The 16,803-nt window shown below is 42.8% G+C and overlaps 1 protein-coding gene across 3 annotated transcripts in view; it reads right to left on the bottom strand.

Annotated features, from left to right (window-relative positions):
* The window catches only part of mtmr12 (myotubularin related protein 12), a 115,391-nt gene that overhangs the window by 40,470 nt on the left and 58,118 nt on the right, over positions 1-16,803 (bottom strand). For all 3 annotated transcript variants that reach the window (XM_085973703.1, XM_085973708.1, XM_085973715.1), the window contains exons 7-8: positions 13,840-13,981; positions 7,663-7,738 (exon numbers count right to left, since the gene is read on the bottom strand). In XM_085973703.1, coding sequence (XP_085829829.1) covers positions 7,663-7,738; positions 13,840-13,981 — 218 coding nt within the window. The remainder of the gene's footprint in view (positions 1-7,662; positions 7,739-13,839; positions 13,982-16,803) is intronic.

Consider the following 16,803-nt stretch of genomic DNA (forward strand, 5'->3'; position numbering starts at 1 on the left):
CTGTGCCCCCTTGTTATTGACCCCCCCTACTAAGGGGAAAAGTTCCTCTTTATCTACCCTATCTGTGCCCCTCATCATTTTGTACACCTCAATCAGGTCCCCCCTCAGCCTTCATTGCTCCAAGGAAAACAACCCCAGCCTGTCCAGCCTCTCTTCATAGCTGAGGTGCTCCATCCCAGGTAACATCCTGGTGAATCTTCTCTGCACCCTCTCCAAAGCAATCACATCCTTCCTATAGTGAGGCGACCAGAACTGCACACAGTACTCCAGCTGTGGCCTCACCAGCGTTTTGTACAGCTCCATCATAACCTCCCTGCTCTTATATTCCATGCCTCGGCTAATGAAGGCAAGTATCCCATATGCCTTTTTAACCACCTTATCTACCTGTTCCGCTGCCTTCAGGGATCTATGTACATGTACACCAAGGTCCCTCTGACCCTCTGTACTTCCTAGGGTCCTACCACTCATTGTGTATTCCCTTACCTTATTTGTCCGTCCAAAATGCATCACCTCGCACTTTTCAGGGTTAAATTCCATTTGCCACTTTTCCGCCCATCTGACCAACCCGTTTATATCGTCCTGTAGCCTGAGGCTTTCCTCCTCGCAATTTACCACCCCACCAATTTTCGTGTCATCTGCGAACTTACTGATCATACCTTTTACATTCTCATCCAAGTCATTTATGTAGATCACAAACAACAAGGGACCCAGCACCGATCCCTGAGGTACCCCACTGGACACAGGCTTCCAGTCACAAAAGCAACCTTCGACCATCACCCTCTGCCTCCTGCCACTCAGCCAGTTTAGGATCCAAGGCACCCTGGATCCCATGGGCTCTTACCTTCTTGACCAGTCTCCTATGCATGACTTTGTCAAAAGCTTTACTGAAGTCCATGTAAACCACATCCACAGCATTTCCCTCATCCACCCCCCTCGTCACCCCCTCGAAAAATTCAATCAGATTTGTCAGACATGATTTACCCTTGACAAAGCCATGCTGACTATCCCCGATTAATCCTTGCCTCTCCAAGTGGAGACTAATTTTGTCCCTCAGAATTTTCTCCAATAATTTCCCTACCACAGATGTTAGGCTCACTGGCCTGTAATTCCCTGGTTTATCCCTGCTACCCTTCTTGAATAATGGTACTACGTTAGCTGTTCTCCAGTCCTCTGGTACATCCCCTGTGGCCAGAGAGGTTCTGAAAATTTGTGTCAGAGCCCCTGCAATCTCCTCCTTTGCCTCCCACAGCAGCCTGGGATACATCTCGTCCGGGCCTGGGGATGTATCCACTTTTTGGCCTGCTAAAACCGCTAGCACCTCCTCCCTCTCGATGCTAATATGTTCAAGTATGTCACAGTCCCCTTGCCCGATTTCTATGTCTGCATCGTCTTTCTCCATAGTGAACACAGATGCAAAAAATTCATTTAAAACCCCGCCTACATCATCTGGCTCTACACACAGATTGCCACTTTGGTCCCTAATGGGCCCTACCCTTTCCCTGGTTATCCTCTTGCCCTTAATATACTTATAAAACATCTTAGGATTTTCCTTTATTTTGCTCGCCAGTGTTATTTCATGGCCCCTCCTCGCCCTCCTAATTTCTTTTTTAAGTATGCCCCTGCACTTTTTATACTCCTCTAGGGCTTCTTCCATCTTTAGTCTTTTGTAACTGCCAAAAGCCCCCCTTTTATTTCTAATGCATTTTTGTATATCCCTTGTCATCCAAGGTTCCCTTTGCTTGTTGGTCCCACCCTTGACCTTTACAGGAACATGTTGGCGTTGTACTCTCTCTATTTCCCTTCTGAAAGTCTCCCACTGTTTTGATGTGGATTTTCCTATAAGTAGCTGCTCCCAGTCCACTTTGGCCAGATCCTGCCTTATCATATTAAAATCGGCCCTCCCCCAATTTAGAACCCTTATTTCCAGGCCGTCTTTGTCTTTTTCCATGACCACCTTAAATCTCACCGAATTATGGTCACAGTCGCCAAAATGCTCTCCTGCTGACACTTCCACCACTTGCCCGGCTACATTCCCTAGAATTAGGTCCAGTACCGCCCCCGCTCTTGTAGGACTTTCTACATGTTGGCTCAAAAAGCTCTCCTGGATGCACTTTAAGAATTCTGCACCCTCTAAGCCTTTCACACTCTGGCTATCCCAATTTATATTGGGGAAGTTGAAATCCCCCACTATTATTACCCTATTATTTTCGCACTTTTCTGAGATTTGCCTACATATCTGTTCCTCTATCTCCCCCTGACTGTTTGGGGGCCTATAGTACACTCCCAGCAAAGTGCTTGCCCCCTTTTTGTTTTTAAGTTCTACCCATATGGCCTCATTAGAGGAACCCGCTAATATATCATCCCTCCTTACAGCAGTAATTGACTCCTTAATTAATATTGCAACACCCCCTCCCCTTTTACACCCCCCTCTGTCTCTCCTGAAGATTCTATACCCCGGAATATTGAGCTGCCAGTCCTGACCCTCCCTCAACCATGTCTCCGTGATAGCAACAATATCGTACTCCCATGTGTTCAACAACAACTTCAGTTCATCCACCTTATTTGCAAGACTCCTTGCATTAAAATAAATGCCTTCCAGCCCTGCCATATTCTCTTTTGCCTTCACATATTTGCTCTGCCTTCCCAGCTGACTTGTTTTTCCCTCTGTATTTGGCTGTAAATCACCCCCTACTATAGCTCCACTCTGTACCCCATCCCCCTGCCAAGTCATACATTTTAATGGCCAAAGCTTTTTTCGGTGGATTTCCCTAGAAGCAGTTCCCAATAGCTGCTCACTCGGTTCTAAAAGTAGGCTATTCAGAAGATTGTTCTATAGTAATTCCGTTCCAAACGCGTGAGTACAGTCGGGGTACTCACGCGTCTGGCCGGAGGAAATGCCGGTTTTCAGCATGCACAGCGCATGCGGGGAAAACCAGCATTTCCTGTCCTCTGAACGAAGGGGTTCAGAGGCACAGCGCGTGCGACTGCACAGGCAGCGCGTGCGCAGTGAACTTCGCCGATTTCATTCATGGATTCAGTGAGGTTAAGTCCTTGCAACTTACACATGAAAAAAGCATGTGTAAAGTTGCTCCAGAGGCTGCGGAGGAAGATATATTTTATCGTGGAGCTTCTGAAAGGAATATTTGTGTTTGGGAAGGGGAGGAAAGTTATTTTAAGAAATGCTGAGGTAAGTTTTAAAGTTTAATTTTTTATTTTATTTTTTATTAAACGGGTTTTCAGTACTGTAGGTAGAAGGAGCAATTGTGGCTGTGTGAATTGAATTTGCTGTGTATATTAAATGTGAAAATGACTGTTCTAAAATGAGTAATGTAACATTTACAACATTTTTAAGAAAGAAACTTTTCATCAGTAATATATTCTTTTAAGTAATTATGTATGTATGTCCGTATATATTCCTTTACATATATGTATGTATGTATATATTCCTTTACTTGTGTATGAAATGTATTTAATTATGATTTTCCAATAAGTTACTTTCTCTGAAAGTCATAATTAAATACATACATTCATACACATAAGCAAAGGAATATATACAGACATACATACATACATAATTACTTAAAAGAATATATTACTGATGAAAAGTTTCTTTCTTAAAAATGTTGGAGTCATTTTCACATTTAATAAACACAGCAAATTCAATTCACATAGCCACAATTGCTCCTTCTACCTACAGTACTGAAAACCCGTTTTAAAAAACAAAAATAAACTTTAAAACTTACCTCAGCATTTCTTAAAATAACTTTCCTCCCTTTCCCAAACAAAAATATTGCCTTTCAGAAGATCCACGATAAAATATATCTTCCTCCGCAGCCTCTGGAGCAACTGTACTCATGCTTTTTTCATGTGTAAGTTGTAAGGACTTAACCCTCACTGAAAGCATGAATGAAACCAACGTATTTTACTGCGCACGCGCTGCCTGTGCAGTCGCACACGTTCTGCCTCTGAACCCCTTCGTTCAGAGGACAGGAAATGCCGGTTTTCCCCACATGCGCTGTGCATGCTGAAAACCGGCATTTCCTCCGGCCAGACGCATGAGTACCCCGACCGTACTCACGCGTTTGGAGCGGAATTACTGGGCCAACATTTTACATGTCAATAAAATGAAAAATTTAACAATTGCACGATTTGCCCCCTCGCATCTGCGACTGAGGGTCCAAGGAGGTGCATTGCGCAAGAGGTCATCGTCGTACGTATCCTCACACTGTTCCCTTTCGGGAACTGTATGAAGTGGTGGAAGGATTTCTGGCCACGTTAACACTCCTTCTGTGACCATAACCATCTTCATACCAGCCATTAGGGTGGTTAGTCCTATGGCGTGAGGGTTTTACGGGCTCCCACAACCCATCTAAAGGGGGGGGGGGGGTGGCCACCCACACCCGCGGACGCAAGTATCCCGCTGGATGTCCACCCAGAATTTATAGTTGGAGCTCCGGCTCCACTTGCCGGGACTGTCTGGAGCGGGGTTCGAAACCCTACTCCTTCTGGCCCAGCGGCGGGGATGCTTACCGCTACGCAAAAGGCCCACTCCGCGCAAAAGGTGACACCCATACATTTCCTGCGCCTTTTCCCTCCCCGTGACTGGAGCCCTATGCTGCCACTTGAAAGACCAAGCTATCATCTGTCCTTTTTGCGGCGCCTTGGACTTCTCATTACCAATGATGAGCAGGCGCTGTGCCTCCACCTCGTTGAGGAGATTGCTGAGGTCATCATCAGTTCAATTGAGAGTTCTTTTAATGCCGTGAATTGTGCTCATTCCAGCCATTTCACGCTGCTAATCGGAGTGGGCCTTTGGCGTAGCGGTAGGATCCCCGCCGCTGGGCCAGACGGGGTAGGGTTTCGAACCCCGCTCCAGACAGTCCCGGCAAGTGGAGTCGGAGCTCCGGCTCTAAATTCTGGGTTGACATCCAGTGGGATATTTGCGTCCGTGGGTGTGGGTGGCCCCCCCTCCTCGTATAGCTTGTGGGAGCCCGTAAAACCCTCCTGCCATAGGACTAACCACCCTAATGGCTGGTGGCTGGTACAAAGATGGTTACGGTCACGGAAGGAGCGTTAATCACGGCCATAAATCCTTCCACCACTTCATACAGTTCCCCAAAGGAAACACAGTGTGAAGACACGTATGACGACGACGTTGCTAAATAAATAAATGGAATGAAAGAAATTCTCTCAGGGCCTTTAAATTGCTTTAATTCTGTTTAAAACTACTTCAGATTCTTCAAAATAATGTAAACGTTTTTAAAAGTTTATAAAAGTTACCAAAAGCTTCATAAAAATACCAAAAACCTATTTGAAATGCTGCTCTGCATGTAAAAATGCTTTTCAGCTTGTGAGAAACATTGGGGGCGTGTCCTATTAAACTGAGACCTCAAGGGGCGTGTCTCAGTTGCACAGCGCGCTCCAGGCTTCGCGCTGGCTGCACTCCTGGGCGGCGTGACGTCAGACGCTGCCCGGGATTCGTCTCTTTCAAACAGGAATTCCAGGCGTCCCTGGAGGTGAACGGCAGGCGCGTCGGGTAAGTGCAGATTGGGGGCTTGCACGCGCGGCAAGCCCCCGACCTGAATTTCTGCCCCTCAATCCACTCAATGTGTAAGAGACAGTTTAAATTGATCCTGGGAAGGATCAGAGATATACTGGCTCACAAAATGTGGATTCTAGCCCACCAAACATTTTGTTTGAAATACTATGGCTGTTTGTTGCAATTAATAGTACATAATTATACTTCATTCCTGGTCCAACGTCAAAGAGTACCAGGGATACATCTCGAGATGCACACGACCAATTTACCAGTCCTTCCGAGACCATCAAAAGAGATACAAGAGGCTGCATGGGAAGTTAGGTAACCGCCATATAACGTTGTTGTTAAAGGACCCGATCAGGTCCTGTTTTTCTATGAATATTAGCTGCTGTTATTAAAAGAGGCAAGAAAGCCAGGTATATTAAATGTCTATACAGTATTATGGCCCAGAACAAGCATTATACTTTCATAGGCAGTCCAAAATAGGCCATTAACTGTCATGACACATCAAGGAGTTGTTTTTCATTAAAGTAGAGCAAAACTTACATTGGAAATCCCCAATTTTTAAGGAGAGGGAAGCCATAAAGTTGTTAGAAGACACTGAATATTCTATCAATTAGAGTTTTCGCAATACGTTTCAACAGTGAGGTCAATCATTAACCTGGTCAGGATCCTACACTAGCAACGGCAAAGTGTTTCAATTTTGAAGCCACACACATAAAATAAAGCATTCCCTGGTGATTTTAAGGTTGGATCCGAATCTTGCATTCAGGTAATGTCTTAAGCTTTGTTCTCAAGGGTTTCGGATTTGTCCTAAACCACAAGTTACTACGTTGTAATCACTCCTAATTATCGTTTATACCTTCCTTATAACCAGGTAGTGCTATAAGCAATGGCACTGTGGAGAAGGAACTTCAAACATGTATGAAGATTTTAGCACTAGAATCTTCATACAACACTGCTCCATTTTTACTATAGAATGAGCTACTAGGAGCCTATCGGGTTAGGCAACATTTTAAGTTTCCATTTAACTAAAATTGTTTGGAACTAAATTTAAAATCAATACTGCAAAGAGAAAAACCAAGTTAGTACAAGACTGATTAGCTAAACAGCAAAAATGGCTCAGCACAGGAAAAGTATGAGCAGTTTGGATCTGTTCAGCTACATAATTAAATATAATCAAGGAGGAAGCAGCAGCACATCATTGTTGTGACATTATAAAACTAGTACTGCTGCGTACAGCAGAGAACAACATGTTTCTACTTGTAGAAGCAAACACTTCATCTTTAGACTCTAGGCAGTTAAAATTCATATTTGGCAGGTCATAAAATGGGCAGCAGTAGATCAGCTGCCCGTGTACATCCCACCCATTCTTCCTTCCTATTTGGAAAGGAAAATCAGGCTGGGTGTAGAACAACTTGTATTCATATAGCACCTTTAACGTAGTAAAACGTTCCAAGGCACTCCACAAGAGGGTTATCAAACAAAATTTGACACCAGGCCACATAAGGAGATATTAGGACAGATGGTAGGATTTAAGGAGCGTCTTAAAAGGAGATAAAGGTAGAGGCGCGGAAAGATTTAGGGAGCCAATTCCAGAGTTTAGGGCCTAGGCAGCTCAAAGCATGGCTACCAAAGGTGGAGCGATTAAAATAGGGGATGTGTAAAAGGGCAGAATTGGAGGAGTGCAGAGATCTCAGAGGGTTGTAGGGCTGGAGGAGGTTACAGAGGAGGAGGGGTGAGGCCATGAAGGGATTTGACAACAAGGATAAAGAATTTTTAAATTGAGGCGTTGCCAGACTAGGAGCCAACAGCACCCCCGCCAAAGTTGAACTTCACCCTCAAAGCCTATATACACTATAGTATTAGTTTAAGAGATTCTTGGTAAAGTAAGTACAAGTTAACAGCTGACTTGTGGCAATGTTGTCCATTCTACTAATTTCTTACATTTTAGGTGCTATACAAACTACAATCCTTGTACATGCAGCACAAGGGGTACAAACTACTTAATTCCTCAAAGGCTTTGAGAAAAAGGGACAATTGTCAAGGAATTTACAGACTTTACGTGTAGGAAGATACTGGTGGCATGAAGGAGGGAGAGGGGGGAAAAAAAGCAAACTTACAGGAATTCCTTTTCCTTTGTATTTCTTAATGTCATCATCCGCAACAGATGAAGGAACAGCAAAGAATGGTGGAAGTCTGGAAGCAAAAAAAAACCCAGCATGTTTTGAAAACATAAAATTTAGTGATCAAATGACAAACAAATTTGTTGCATTTTTGTGTCATCTTTTTACTTTAGGAAGTTGGAAAATGTTGCAAAGTTGAAGCATCTTTCCTTCCCTTCAGCATTGTTGATATCCCATTCCCCCAAATATATACAATCATAGAATTGTATAGCCCACTGCATCGGAGACAGTTCTCAGCTATCCACTTAGTCCCCTGCCCTTTCCCCATATTTATTTTTCACATTCCTTTTAAAAGCTACCATGGATTCAGCTTCTATCACTGTTTGAGAGAGGGCATCCATATTCCAACAAACCTCGATTTACAAAGTTTCTCCCAACTTCTCCCTTTGTTCTTTTGGTGATGAGCTATTGACAAACTGTGGAAATAGTTTTTCACCATTGAAATAATTAAAACCCCTCAATTTGGAACATCTCCATCAGATCTCCTCTTAGCCTGCTCTGAAAAGAGCCCGTTTCTCTAGTCTCTTCATAACTAAAGCCCCTCATCCCAATATCATCTTCGGGCAGGGGTGAGCAATTATTTGGGCTGGAGGGCCACTTAGCAAGTTTTGGTGAGCTGCTGAGGGTCGCACAACAATGTTCCCCCTAAGGTGCGCAGCCTTGCACCAATCGCAAGGTCTTGCGCAGGCCACTCTCCAGCAACTGCCACACGAAAAAAAATTAGCGGGAACATTGCATAAATACACAAAATGTATTCGATACTGCTTAGAAATGAATCAAAGGTAAAAATTGAAAATGTTGTGGTATCTTCTGGTCTCTGTAAATCAGTGCTGTGAAATAGAACTGTAATCTTTTCAGAGCTTGTGTCAGCATCAATTTCCCACCTCAGTCACCCTTATGCTTCTCTGCAAAGATTACTAATGCAGTCCCAACTGGTGCCAGATGAGAACTCCCCTGCCGTCGAACTCTGGGTACCGGGAGAGGAAAGATGCAGCACCGTTTTCGGTAAAAGAGTCGTGGAGATGAGCAGCCATGATTCGACTCTAAAATGGATAGGGGATATGAAGAGTACCCAGTGCATTCTGGGTGAGGACGTCTGTCATTGGGGCCCAGAACTGCGGAATGGATCCTTTTAAGATTTGCCGGGGAAAATCGCTTTTGTGAATTATTAATTTGAATCAAGTATTACTATGTTTTTTTCCTTGGATGCAGTTCAGGTCTGTCTCTGACCCACAAGTGAAAATGGATAGATTAATGGGCAGCTCGAGCTCCGGCTCGTGTTCTATGTCTGTCCTGTCCAGTGGACCGGATAGAATGACTTGGCGGGCCACATATGGCCCGCAGGCCATATTTTGCCCACCACTGCCTTAGGGTGTACCTTCTGCATGGTTTCCATGGCCTTGGCATCTTGACTAAAAGGAGGACACCCAAAACTATATATAAATTCTAACTATAGCCTAACCAGTATGTTGTACAGGTTTAGAATTACCCCTTAGCTTTTTTAAAAAAAATTGTAATTCGCCACCCACCCAACATTTATAAAACCTGGGAATCTATGTTTAAAATAAAACACATGATCAACTTCCCCTCCCACTTTTTAAAATCTCTATTTGAATATTACAGATATTACAACATAAAGTATCTCAAACAACAGAAATCATACCACTCAAATTTGTGTTTTTATTTGAATTTAGACAACAAAGTCAAGCTCCCACTACCTCGCAAGATTCAGAATTCTGATTTCAGCAGGGCAGAATCAATCACTAGAAACACTTCTGTAAGATTGCCAAAGAAAAAAAAAAGATTGTATTGGGGATGGCAAGAAATTAAGCAAAGCTTATTGATAAAGTGTCCTGCACCCAAATCAAACATTTGGAACTCAAAGCACTTTAGGAAAAAAGATGGGCAAGCAATTGATTATTTTAAATCTACTTTAGGTTTTGGTCTGTGAACAAAGTATGGTTACTGTTTTAATGACATATGCACAAACTGCATAAAGTACAGTTTGGTCAGCAGTGGCATATTTGGTACAGTTCAAATTTAACATCTTACACAAATCGAAAGTCTCCTTCATGCAAGCTTCAGTGTCAGATGTGAGGAAGACACTTGAAATTTAGTTAAGATCCAACAAGTCAAAAAGTACTGAGGATACAAGTTTCCTTTTTCAAATACAGGTATATGAACAAACAAGAACGGTAACCAGCTTAAATTTTAAAAGGAATGGAGATTGGCAAAAGGCAAGTGACATTTTAAAAATGAGGAATTTTACACTAATAATTTAGTACAGTACTCAGGAATAGTGCCATAACACAAATCCCTGCTTTTTCATTCCCCAGATGGAGCAGAGGGTTACAATGTTTAATACACTTGAGCAGTGTACCAGTAACAACCAATGAGGTGGAGAAAACCAATGCCACAAAGAAGAACCCAAGTGTGATTCCTGAACTACAGAGCTCATCTTAACCACACTGTACAGGAAACCCATGTCAGAGAAAGGAGGGCAGGGAGGATTCACACATTAATGGAAGGGGAGCCATTCTAGAAACCAGCTTAAGCAAAGCACTGACAGAGCACTTAGTCCATATCTCAGCCACAGCTGGTACATGGCTCAGTGAGTTCAAGGAGAGAGCAAATACACAAATATAGCTGAGGAACAGTGAGTGAGCTGGAGAGTCCAGTCAATCTTAAATGCCTTATGGGTCTACCTCAATATTTACATTTATGTTGAATTATACTATGTGTTTCCATGTTATATTAAATTAATGTGCAGCGTGTTTCAGCACACTTATGTTGCGAGCAGAATGTTAAGAAACTGTATACTTGGTTTGGCAGCTCAGCTGGGTCACATGCTCCAGAGTATCAAGTTATGACATTCTATTTTCTTTGCTTACGAGTGACAAGAAATGCATTCAGCAAGCAAACTTATTAAACATTTATGAATAGAACATTCAAAATCTTCCTTTTTAAAAAAAAAAAGTTAATATGTCCAACCAAAGCAAAGCAGCAATCAAAATGGCCAATATAAACTTGAACTACATAGCCAAAACCTACAAGATACAAGTCAGAGGAGTACACCTCGAGTACGGTGTCCTGTTCTGATCAGAGACGCAAAGAGAAAAATTCAAGTATTGGAGGCAGCGCAGAGAGGACGTAAAGGCTGATCCCTGGTGTTAACTGTCATGAGGAAAGACTGGAAAAAATCGGGACTTTTCAGCCTTCCCTCAATCATAAAGGTCAGAAGTGGGGATGATCGCACAGAGTTCAGTTCCATTCGCAACTCCTTGGATAACGAAGCAGTCCATGCCTGCAGGCAGCAAGATCTGTCCAACATTCAGGCTTGGGTTGATAAGTGGCAAGTAATATTTGCCCCACACAAGTGCCAGGCAATGACCATCTCCAACAAGAGTGTCTAGCCACCTCCCTTTGACAGCATTACCATCGTCGAATCCCCCACAATCAACATCTTGGGGGTCACCATTGACCAGAAATTTAACTGGACCAGCCACACAAATACTGAGACTACAAAAGCAGGTCAGAAGCTGGGCATTCTGCAGCAAGTGCCTCATCTCCTGACCAACTGCACAGCGCTCTGCAGGTCCCGCATAGCCGGTGAGCTGGCTTTCAAATAGGAAAAAAAACACGCATGCACGGAATTTTGATTGACCCGCACAGCCTGTTAAAAGGGGCCGTGCAGGCCAAAAAAAATTAGAGGGAACATAGCTCCTGACTGCCCAAAGCCTTTTCACCAACTACAAGGCACAGGTCAGGAGTGTGATGGAATACTCTCCACTTGCCTGGATGAGTGCAGCTCCAACAACATTCAAGAAGCTCAACATCACCCAGGACAAAGCCGCCCACTTGATTGGCACCCCATCCACCACCGGTGCACAGCGGCTGCAGTGTACACCATCTACAAGATGCACTGCAGCCACTCGCCAAGGCTTCTTCGACAGCACCTCCCACCACCTAGAAAGACACGGGCAGCAGGCACATGGGAAACCATCACCTGCAAGCTCCCCTCCAAGTTACACACCATCCTGACTTGGAAATATATTGTCGTTCCTTCATCGTCATTGGGTCAAAATCCTGGAACTCCCTCCCCAACAGCACTGTGGGAGTACCTTCACCACAAGGACTGCAGCGGTTCAAGGCAGCAGCTCACCACCACCTTCTCAAGGGCAATTAGGGATGGGCAGTAAATGCTGGCCTTGCTAGCGATGCCCACATCCAGTGAATTAATAAAAAGCCTCGAAATATAAAAACAGATTGCAAGAGCTTCTACAAATATGTAAAAAGGAAGAGAGTAGCAAAAGTAAGCATTAGATCCCTTAGAGACAGACAGGAGAACTTATAATGGGGAACAAGGAAATGGCAGAGGCTTTAAACAAATATTTTGTATTTGTCTTCACAGTAGAAGACACAAAAAGCATACCAAAAAGCTAATAAGAGTGAGGAACTTAAACTAATTATCAGTAGAGAAATAGTACTAGTGAAACTAATGGGACTAAAAGCTGACAAATCCCCTGGACATGATGGCCTACATCCTAGGGCTCTAAAAGAGGTGGCTGCAGAGATAGTGGCTGCATTGGGTGTGATCTTCTAGAATCTAGGGAATTTTGGAAGGGTCCCAGCAGATTGGAAGGTAGCAAATGTAACCCCGCTATTCAAGAAAGGAGAGAGAGAGAAAACAGGGAACTACAAGCCAGTTAGCCTGACATCAGTCATTGGGAAAATGCTGGAATCCATTATTAAGGAAGTGGTAACAGGGCACTTAGAAAAATCATAATATAATTAGGCAGAGTCAACATGGTCTTATGAAAGGGAAATCGTGTTTAACAAACTTAGAGTTTTTTGAGGATGTAACTAACAAGGTATATAAAGGGGAACCAGTAGATGTAGTATATTTGGATTTCCAAAAGGCATTCGATAAGGTGCCTACGCAAGATAAGGGCTCAAGGGGTTGGGGGAATTTTTTTTTTAGCATGGATAGAGGATTGGTTGGTGGACAGAAAACAGAGTGTAAGGATAAACGGGTCATTTTCAGGTTGGCAGGCTATAATTAGTGGGGTGCTGCAAGGATCAGTGCTTGGGCCTCAGCTATTTATAATTATTTATAAAGACTTAGATGAAGGGACTAAGTGTAATGTATCCAAGTTTGCTGACGATACAAAGCTAGATGGAAAAGTATGCTGTGAGGAGGACACAAAGAGCCTGCAAAGTGATATAGACAGGTTAAGTGAGTGGGCAATAAGGTGGCAGATGGAGTATAATGTGGGGAACTGAGGTTATTCACTTTGGTAGGAAGAATAGAATATATATATATATTTTTTTTTTTTTTTTTTAAATGGCGAGAAACTATTAAATGTTGGTGTTCAAAGAGATTTAGATGTCCTCGTACAGGAAACAGAGTTAACACGCAGGTACAGCAAGCAATTAGGAAGACGAATTGCATGTTGGCCTTTATTGCAAGGAGGTTGGAGTACAACAGTAAGGAAGTCTTGCTACAATTGGACAGGGCTTTGATGAGACCACACCTGGCGTACTGTGCAGAGTTTTGGTCTCTTTATCTGACGAAGGATATACTTAGAGGTGGTGCAACAAAGGTTCACTAGATTGATTCCTGGGATGAGAGGGTTGTTCTATGACGAGAGATTGAGTAGATTGGGCCTATACTCTCTGGAGTTTAGAAGAATGAGATATGATCTCATTGAAACATTCAAGATTCTGAAGGGGATTGACAGGGTAGATGCTGAGAGGTTGTTTCCCCTGGCTGGAGTGTCTAGAACTAGGGGGCATAGTCTCAGGATAGGACGTCGGCCATTTAAGCAGAGATGAGGGGGAATTTCTTCATTCAGAGGGTTGTGAATCTTTGGAATTCTCCACCTCAAAGGGCTGTGGATGTTCAGTTGTTGAGTATATTCAAGACTGAGATGGATAGACATTTGGACTTGAGGGAAATCAAGGGATATGGAGATCGAGTGGGAAAATAGCATTGAGGTCAAAGATCAACCATGATCTTATTGAATGGCCGAGCAAGCTCAAGGGGCCATATGGCCTACTCCTGCTCCTAATTTTTATGTTATGTCTTACAATATCTAGCTGTTGACAACTCACCTGGTGCTGATTTTGTAATTTTCATTAATGGAAATTATTCTGTAGGTTAGTAGACCTCCTGTGCGCTCCAGCTCCACTTTCCAGTCCGTTTTAGTTTCAAACATTACGGTCGGAGGTTCCTCTTCTATTCCTACAGGACCCACTGAAAAAAAAATGTTTACTTTTCACCGACTGGGACACACACTTTTGCGTGTGCACTACCTATAATCATTTACCCTTGGCACAATTTAATTGCTATGGAAAGTTATGGATAAACTTTAGCACTGGAATTCCACTTGTGCAGGAGGCCTTTAAAAAAAATTCAAGTTAGAATTTCACTGAAGTGATTCAAACTTTAACCAGATTAAATGAATTTTAAGAGGTTGCAGCAGCCAAAAGGCTGCAGTAACATTAGATTTGGCAAGATGCAAAGGAAGAAACAGTTAAGGATACAGAGGAACTACATGCACCAGTGTAATTTGCAACTGAATAACAATTTAATTTTCAGTTCACCAAAACAAGTTTCCCTCAGTTATTTAGCAAATCGAACTGTAGCCGTGCACCTCAAATGTCAAAAGTTTAGTATTTTTGATGGTGCATATGCAAATAGTTTTTCATAATATCTCAACACTTCTCCTCAACATTCTTTCAAGATTTCTTTCAATATAATGCTTCCCTAGTGTAAAGAGAGCTTTTTAAACACCAAACTAGTAGAGCTTAGTCAATACAAAATAATTACAGCACAGAAACAGGCCAATCGGCCCAACAGGTCTATGCCAGTGTTTATGCTCCACACAAGCATAATGCACAGAACAGGCTTAAATATTGCAAGAAGCTGGTGAAACTAACTGCTCAGAAACACCACATATTCTAGCTCAACTTCTAGGATGTTTTCACTGCATACTTTGTGCACATTCCAAGAATCATCCTACTTTCTATTCCACTATTTTGATACAAATTCCCTGAGGCTTCAGATAGTTAAGACAATGCATAGCTGAGCCAGAAGTGTTGAGCATGGGGACGGTGAGTGAGAACAGGATCAGACAGCCAACACTCACTGCAAGGTAACCGCTGCCTACCCATGAGACCTATAGGACATGACACAGGAGAATGATTTGGGGGTGCTGGTGGATAGATCACTGAAGTCTTCCACACGCTGTGCAGTAACAGTAAAGACAGCAACTAGGATGTTGCGCTGTATAACCAGAGGAAGATAGCATAAATCTCAAGAAGTCATTCAGTTTTTACAGTGCTGGTCCAGCACTACCTGGAGGATTGTGTACAATTCTGATAACTATAAGTAAGGCTTTGGAGAGGGGGCATTGAAGGACAACAGAATTAATAGCACCCAAGTTATGAGGAAAGGCTGCCAAAGCTGGAACCCTTTACACTGGAGGAGGCCTAAGGGTGATCTTATAGAAGTATTCAAGATCCTAAAGGGTAAATATCAATGTGTTTAACATATAGTCACAGATTCTACAAGAGGTATAGTCTCAAACCTAGAAAAGGTGAGTGAAAAGATAGTTTCAATTTAACTACTTTATGCAGATGGTGATGAGTGCATGCAATGATCTGCTACAGGAGGCAGTGGGGCTGGGGCTGATTCCATCAGCAAATTGAATAAGTACTTAGAGAAAAAAATTGCTAGGAGTTTGACACTGTGGGGGGTATGATATTTCCTAGACACTGGGACCAGCCAAATGGTCTACAATAGTCTTTTCTAGTCTTGTACACTCTTATGTAAATAGTCCATGTTTAAGAGAGTGGAGAAAGATGGAAAAAAGAAAATGCATTTATACAATGAAATTATAAGTTTTTTTTAAAAAAGCATGCTTCTGAAGTATAGTTTTTTTTTGCGCAAGAAAAGGGTTATCTATACTGTGGATATGAATAATTTCTCCCCCCACACACATTTGCACCCAAAGTCAGCACCAAACATTTTCAGGTCAGGTCAGAAAAGTAAAGTGCCTTGTAATGAGGGACATCCTTTACTACACCAGTGAGAATTTTCCAGTTCCCACAACAGCCGCCCTGGTGACAGTGGAGGGAGATCGCCAAATTACCTTGGGAACATAGGAACAGGAGTAGGCCATACAGCCACACAAGCCTGCTCCGCCATTCAATGTGATCATGGCTGATCTGCGATCTAACTCCATACACCCGCCTTTGGCCCATTTCCCTTAATACCTTTGATTAACAGAGAGCTATCAATCTCAGATTTAAAATTAATTGATCTAGCATCAGTTGCCGTTTGCGAAAGAGTGTTCCAATCTTTTATCACCCTTTATGTGTAGAAGTGTTTCCTAATTTCACTCCTGAAAGGTTTGGCTCTCATTTTTAGACTATGCCTCCTCGCCCTAGAATCCCCAACCAGTGGAAATAGCTTCTCTCTATCCACCCTATCTGTTCCCCTTAATATCTTGAAAACTTCAATCAGATCACCCCTTAACCTTCTAAATTCTAAGGAATACAACCCTAATTTGTGTAATCTTTTCTCATAACTTAACCCTTGAAGTCCGGGTATCATTCTGGTAAACCTACGCTGGCCAATATATCCTTCCTAAGGTGCGGTGCCCAGAACTGCTCACAGTACTCCAGGAGTGGCCTAACCAGGGCTTTATATAGCTGCAGCAGAACTTCTACTCCCTTGCATTCTAATCCTCTAGATATAAAAGGTCAGCATCCTATTAGCCCTTTTGATTCTTTTCTGTTCCTGTTCATGAACTTTTAATGATCTATGTACCTGGACCCCAAGTCTCTTTGGACCTCCACTTTTTAGCCTTTCACCATTTAGAAAGTACCCTGTTCTAGGTCCAAAGTGGATGGCCTCACATTTGCCTACATTGAAATCCATTTGCCACAGTTTTGCCCATTCACTTAATCGGTCGATATCCCTTTGTAATTTTGTGCTTCCATCTACACTGCCTACAATTCCACCTACCTTTGCGTCATCAGCAAATTTGGATATATGACTTTCTATCCTAA

The sequence above is a fragment of the Somniosus microcephalus genome, chromosome 2 (genome assembly GCF_052327205.1).
Source record: "Somniosus microcephalus isolate GS21.2 chromosome 2, FLI_Smic_1.0, whole genome shotgun sequence".
Lineage (NCBI taxonomy): Eukaryota > Metazoa > Chordata > Chondrichthyes > Squaliformes > Somniosidae > Somniosus > Somniosus microcephalus.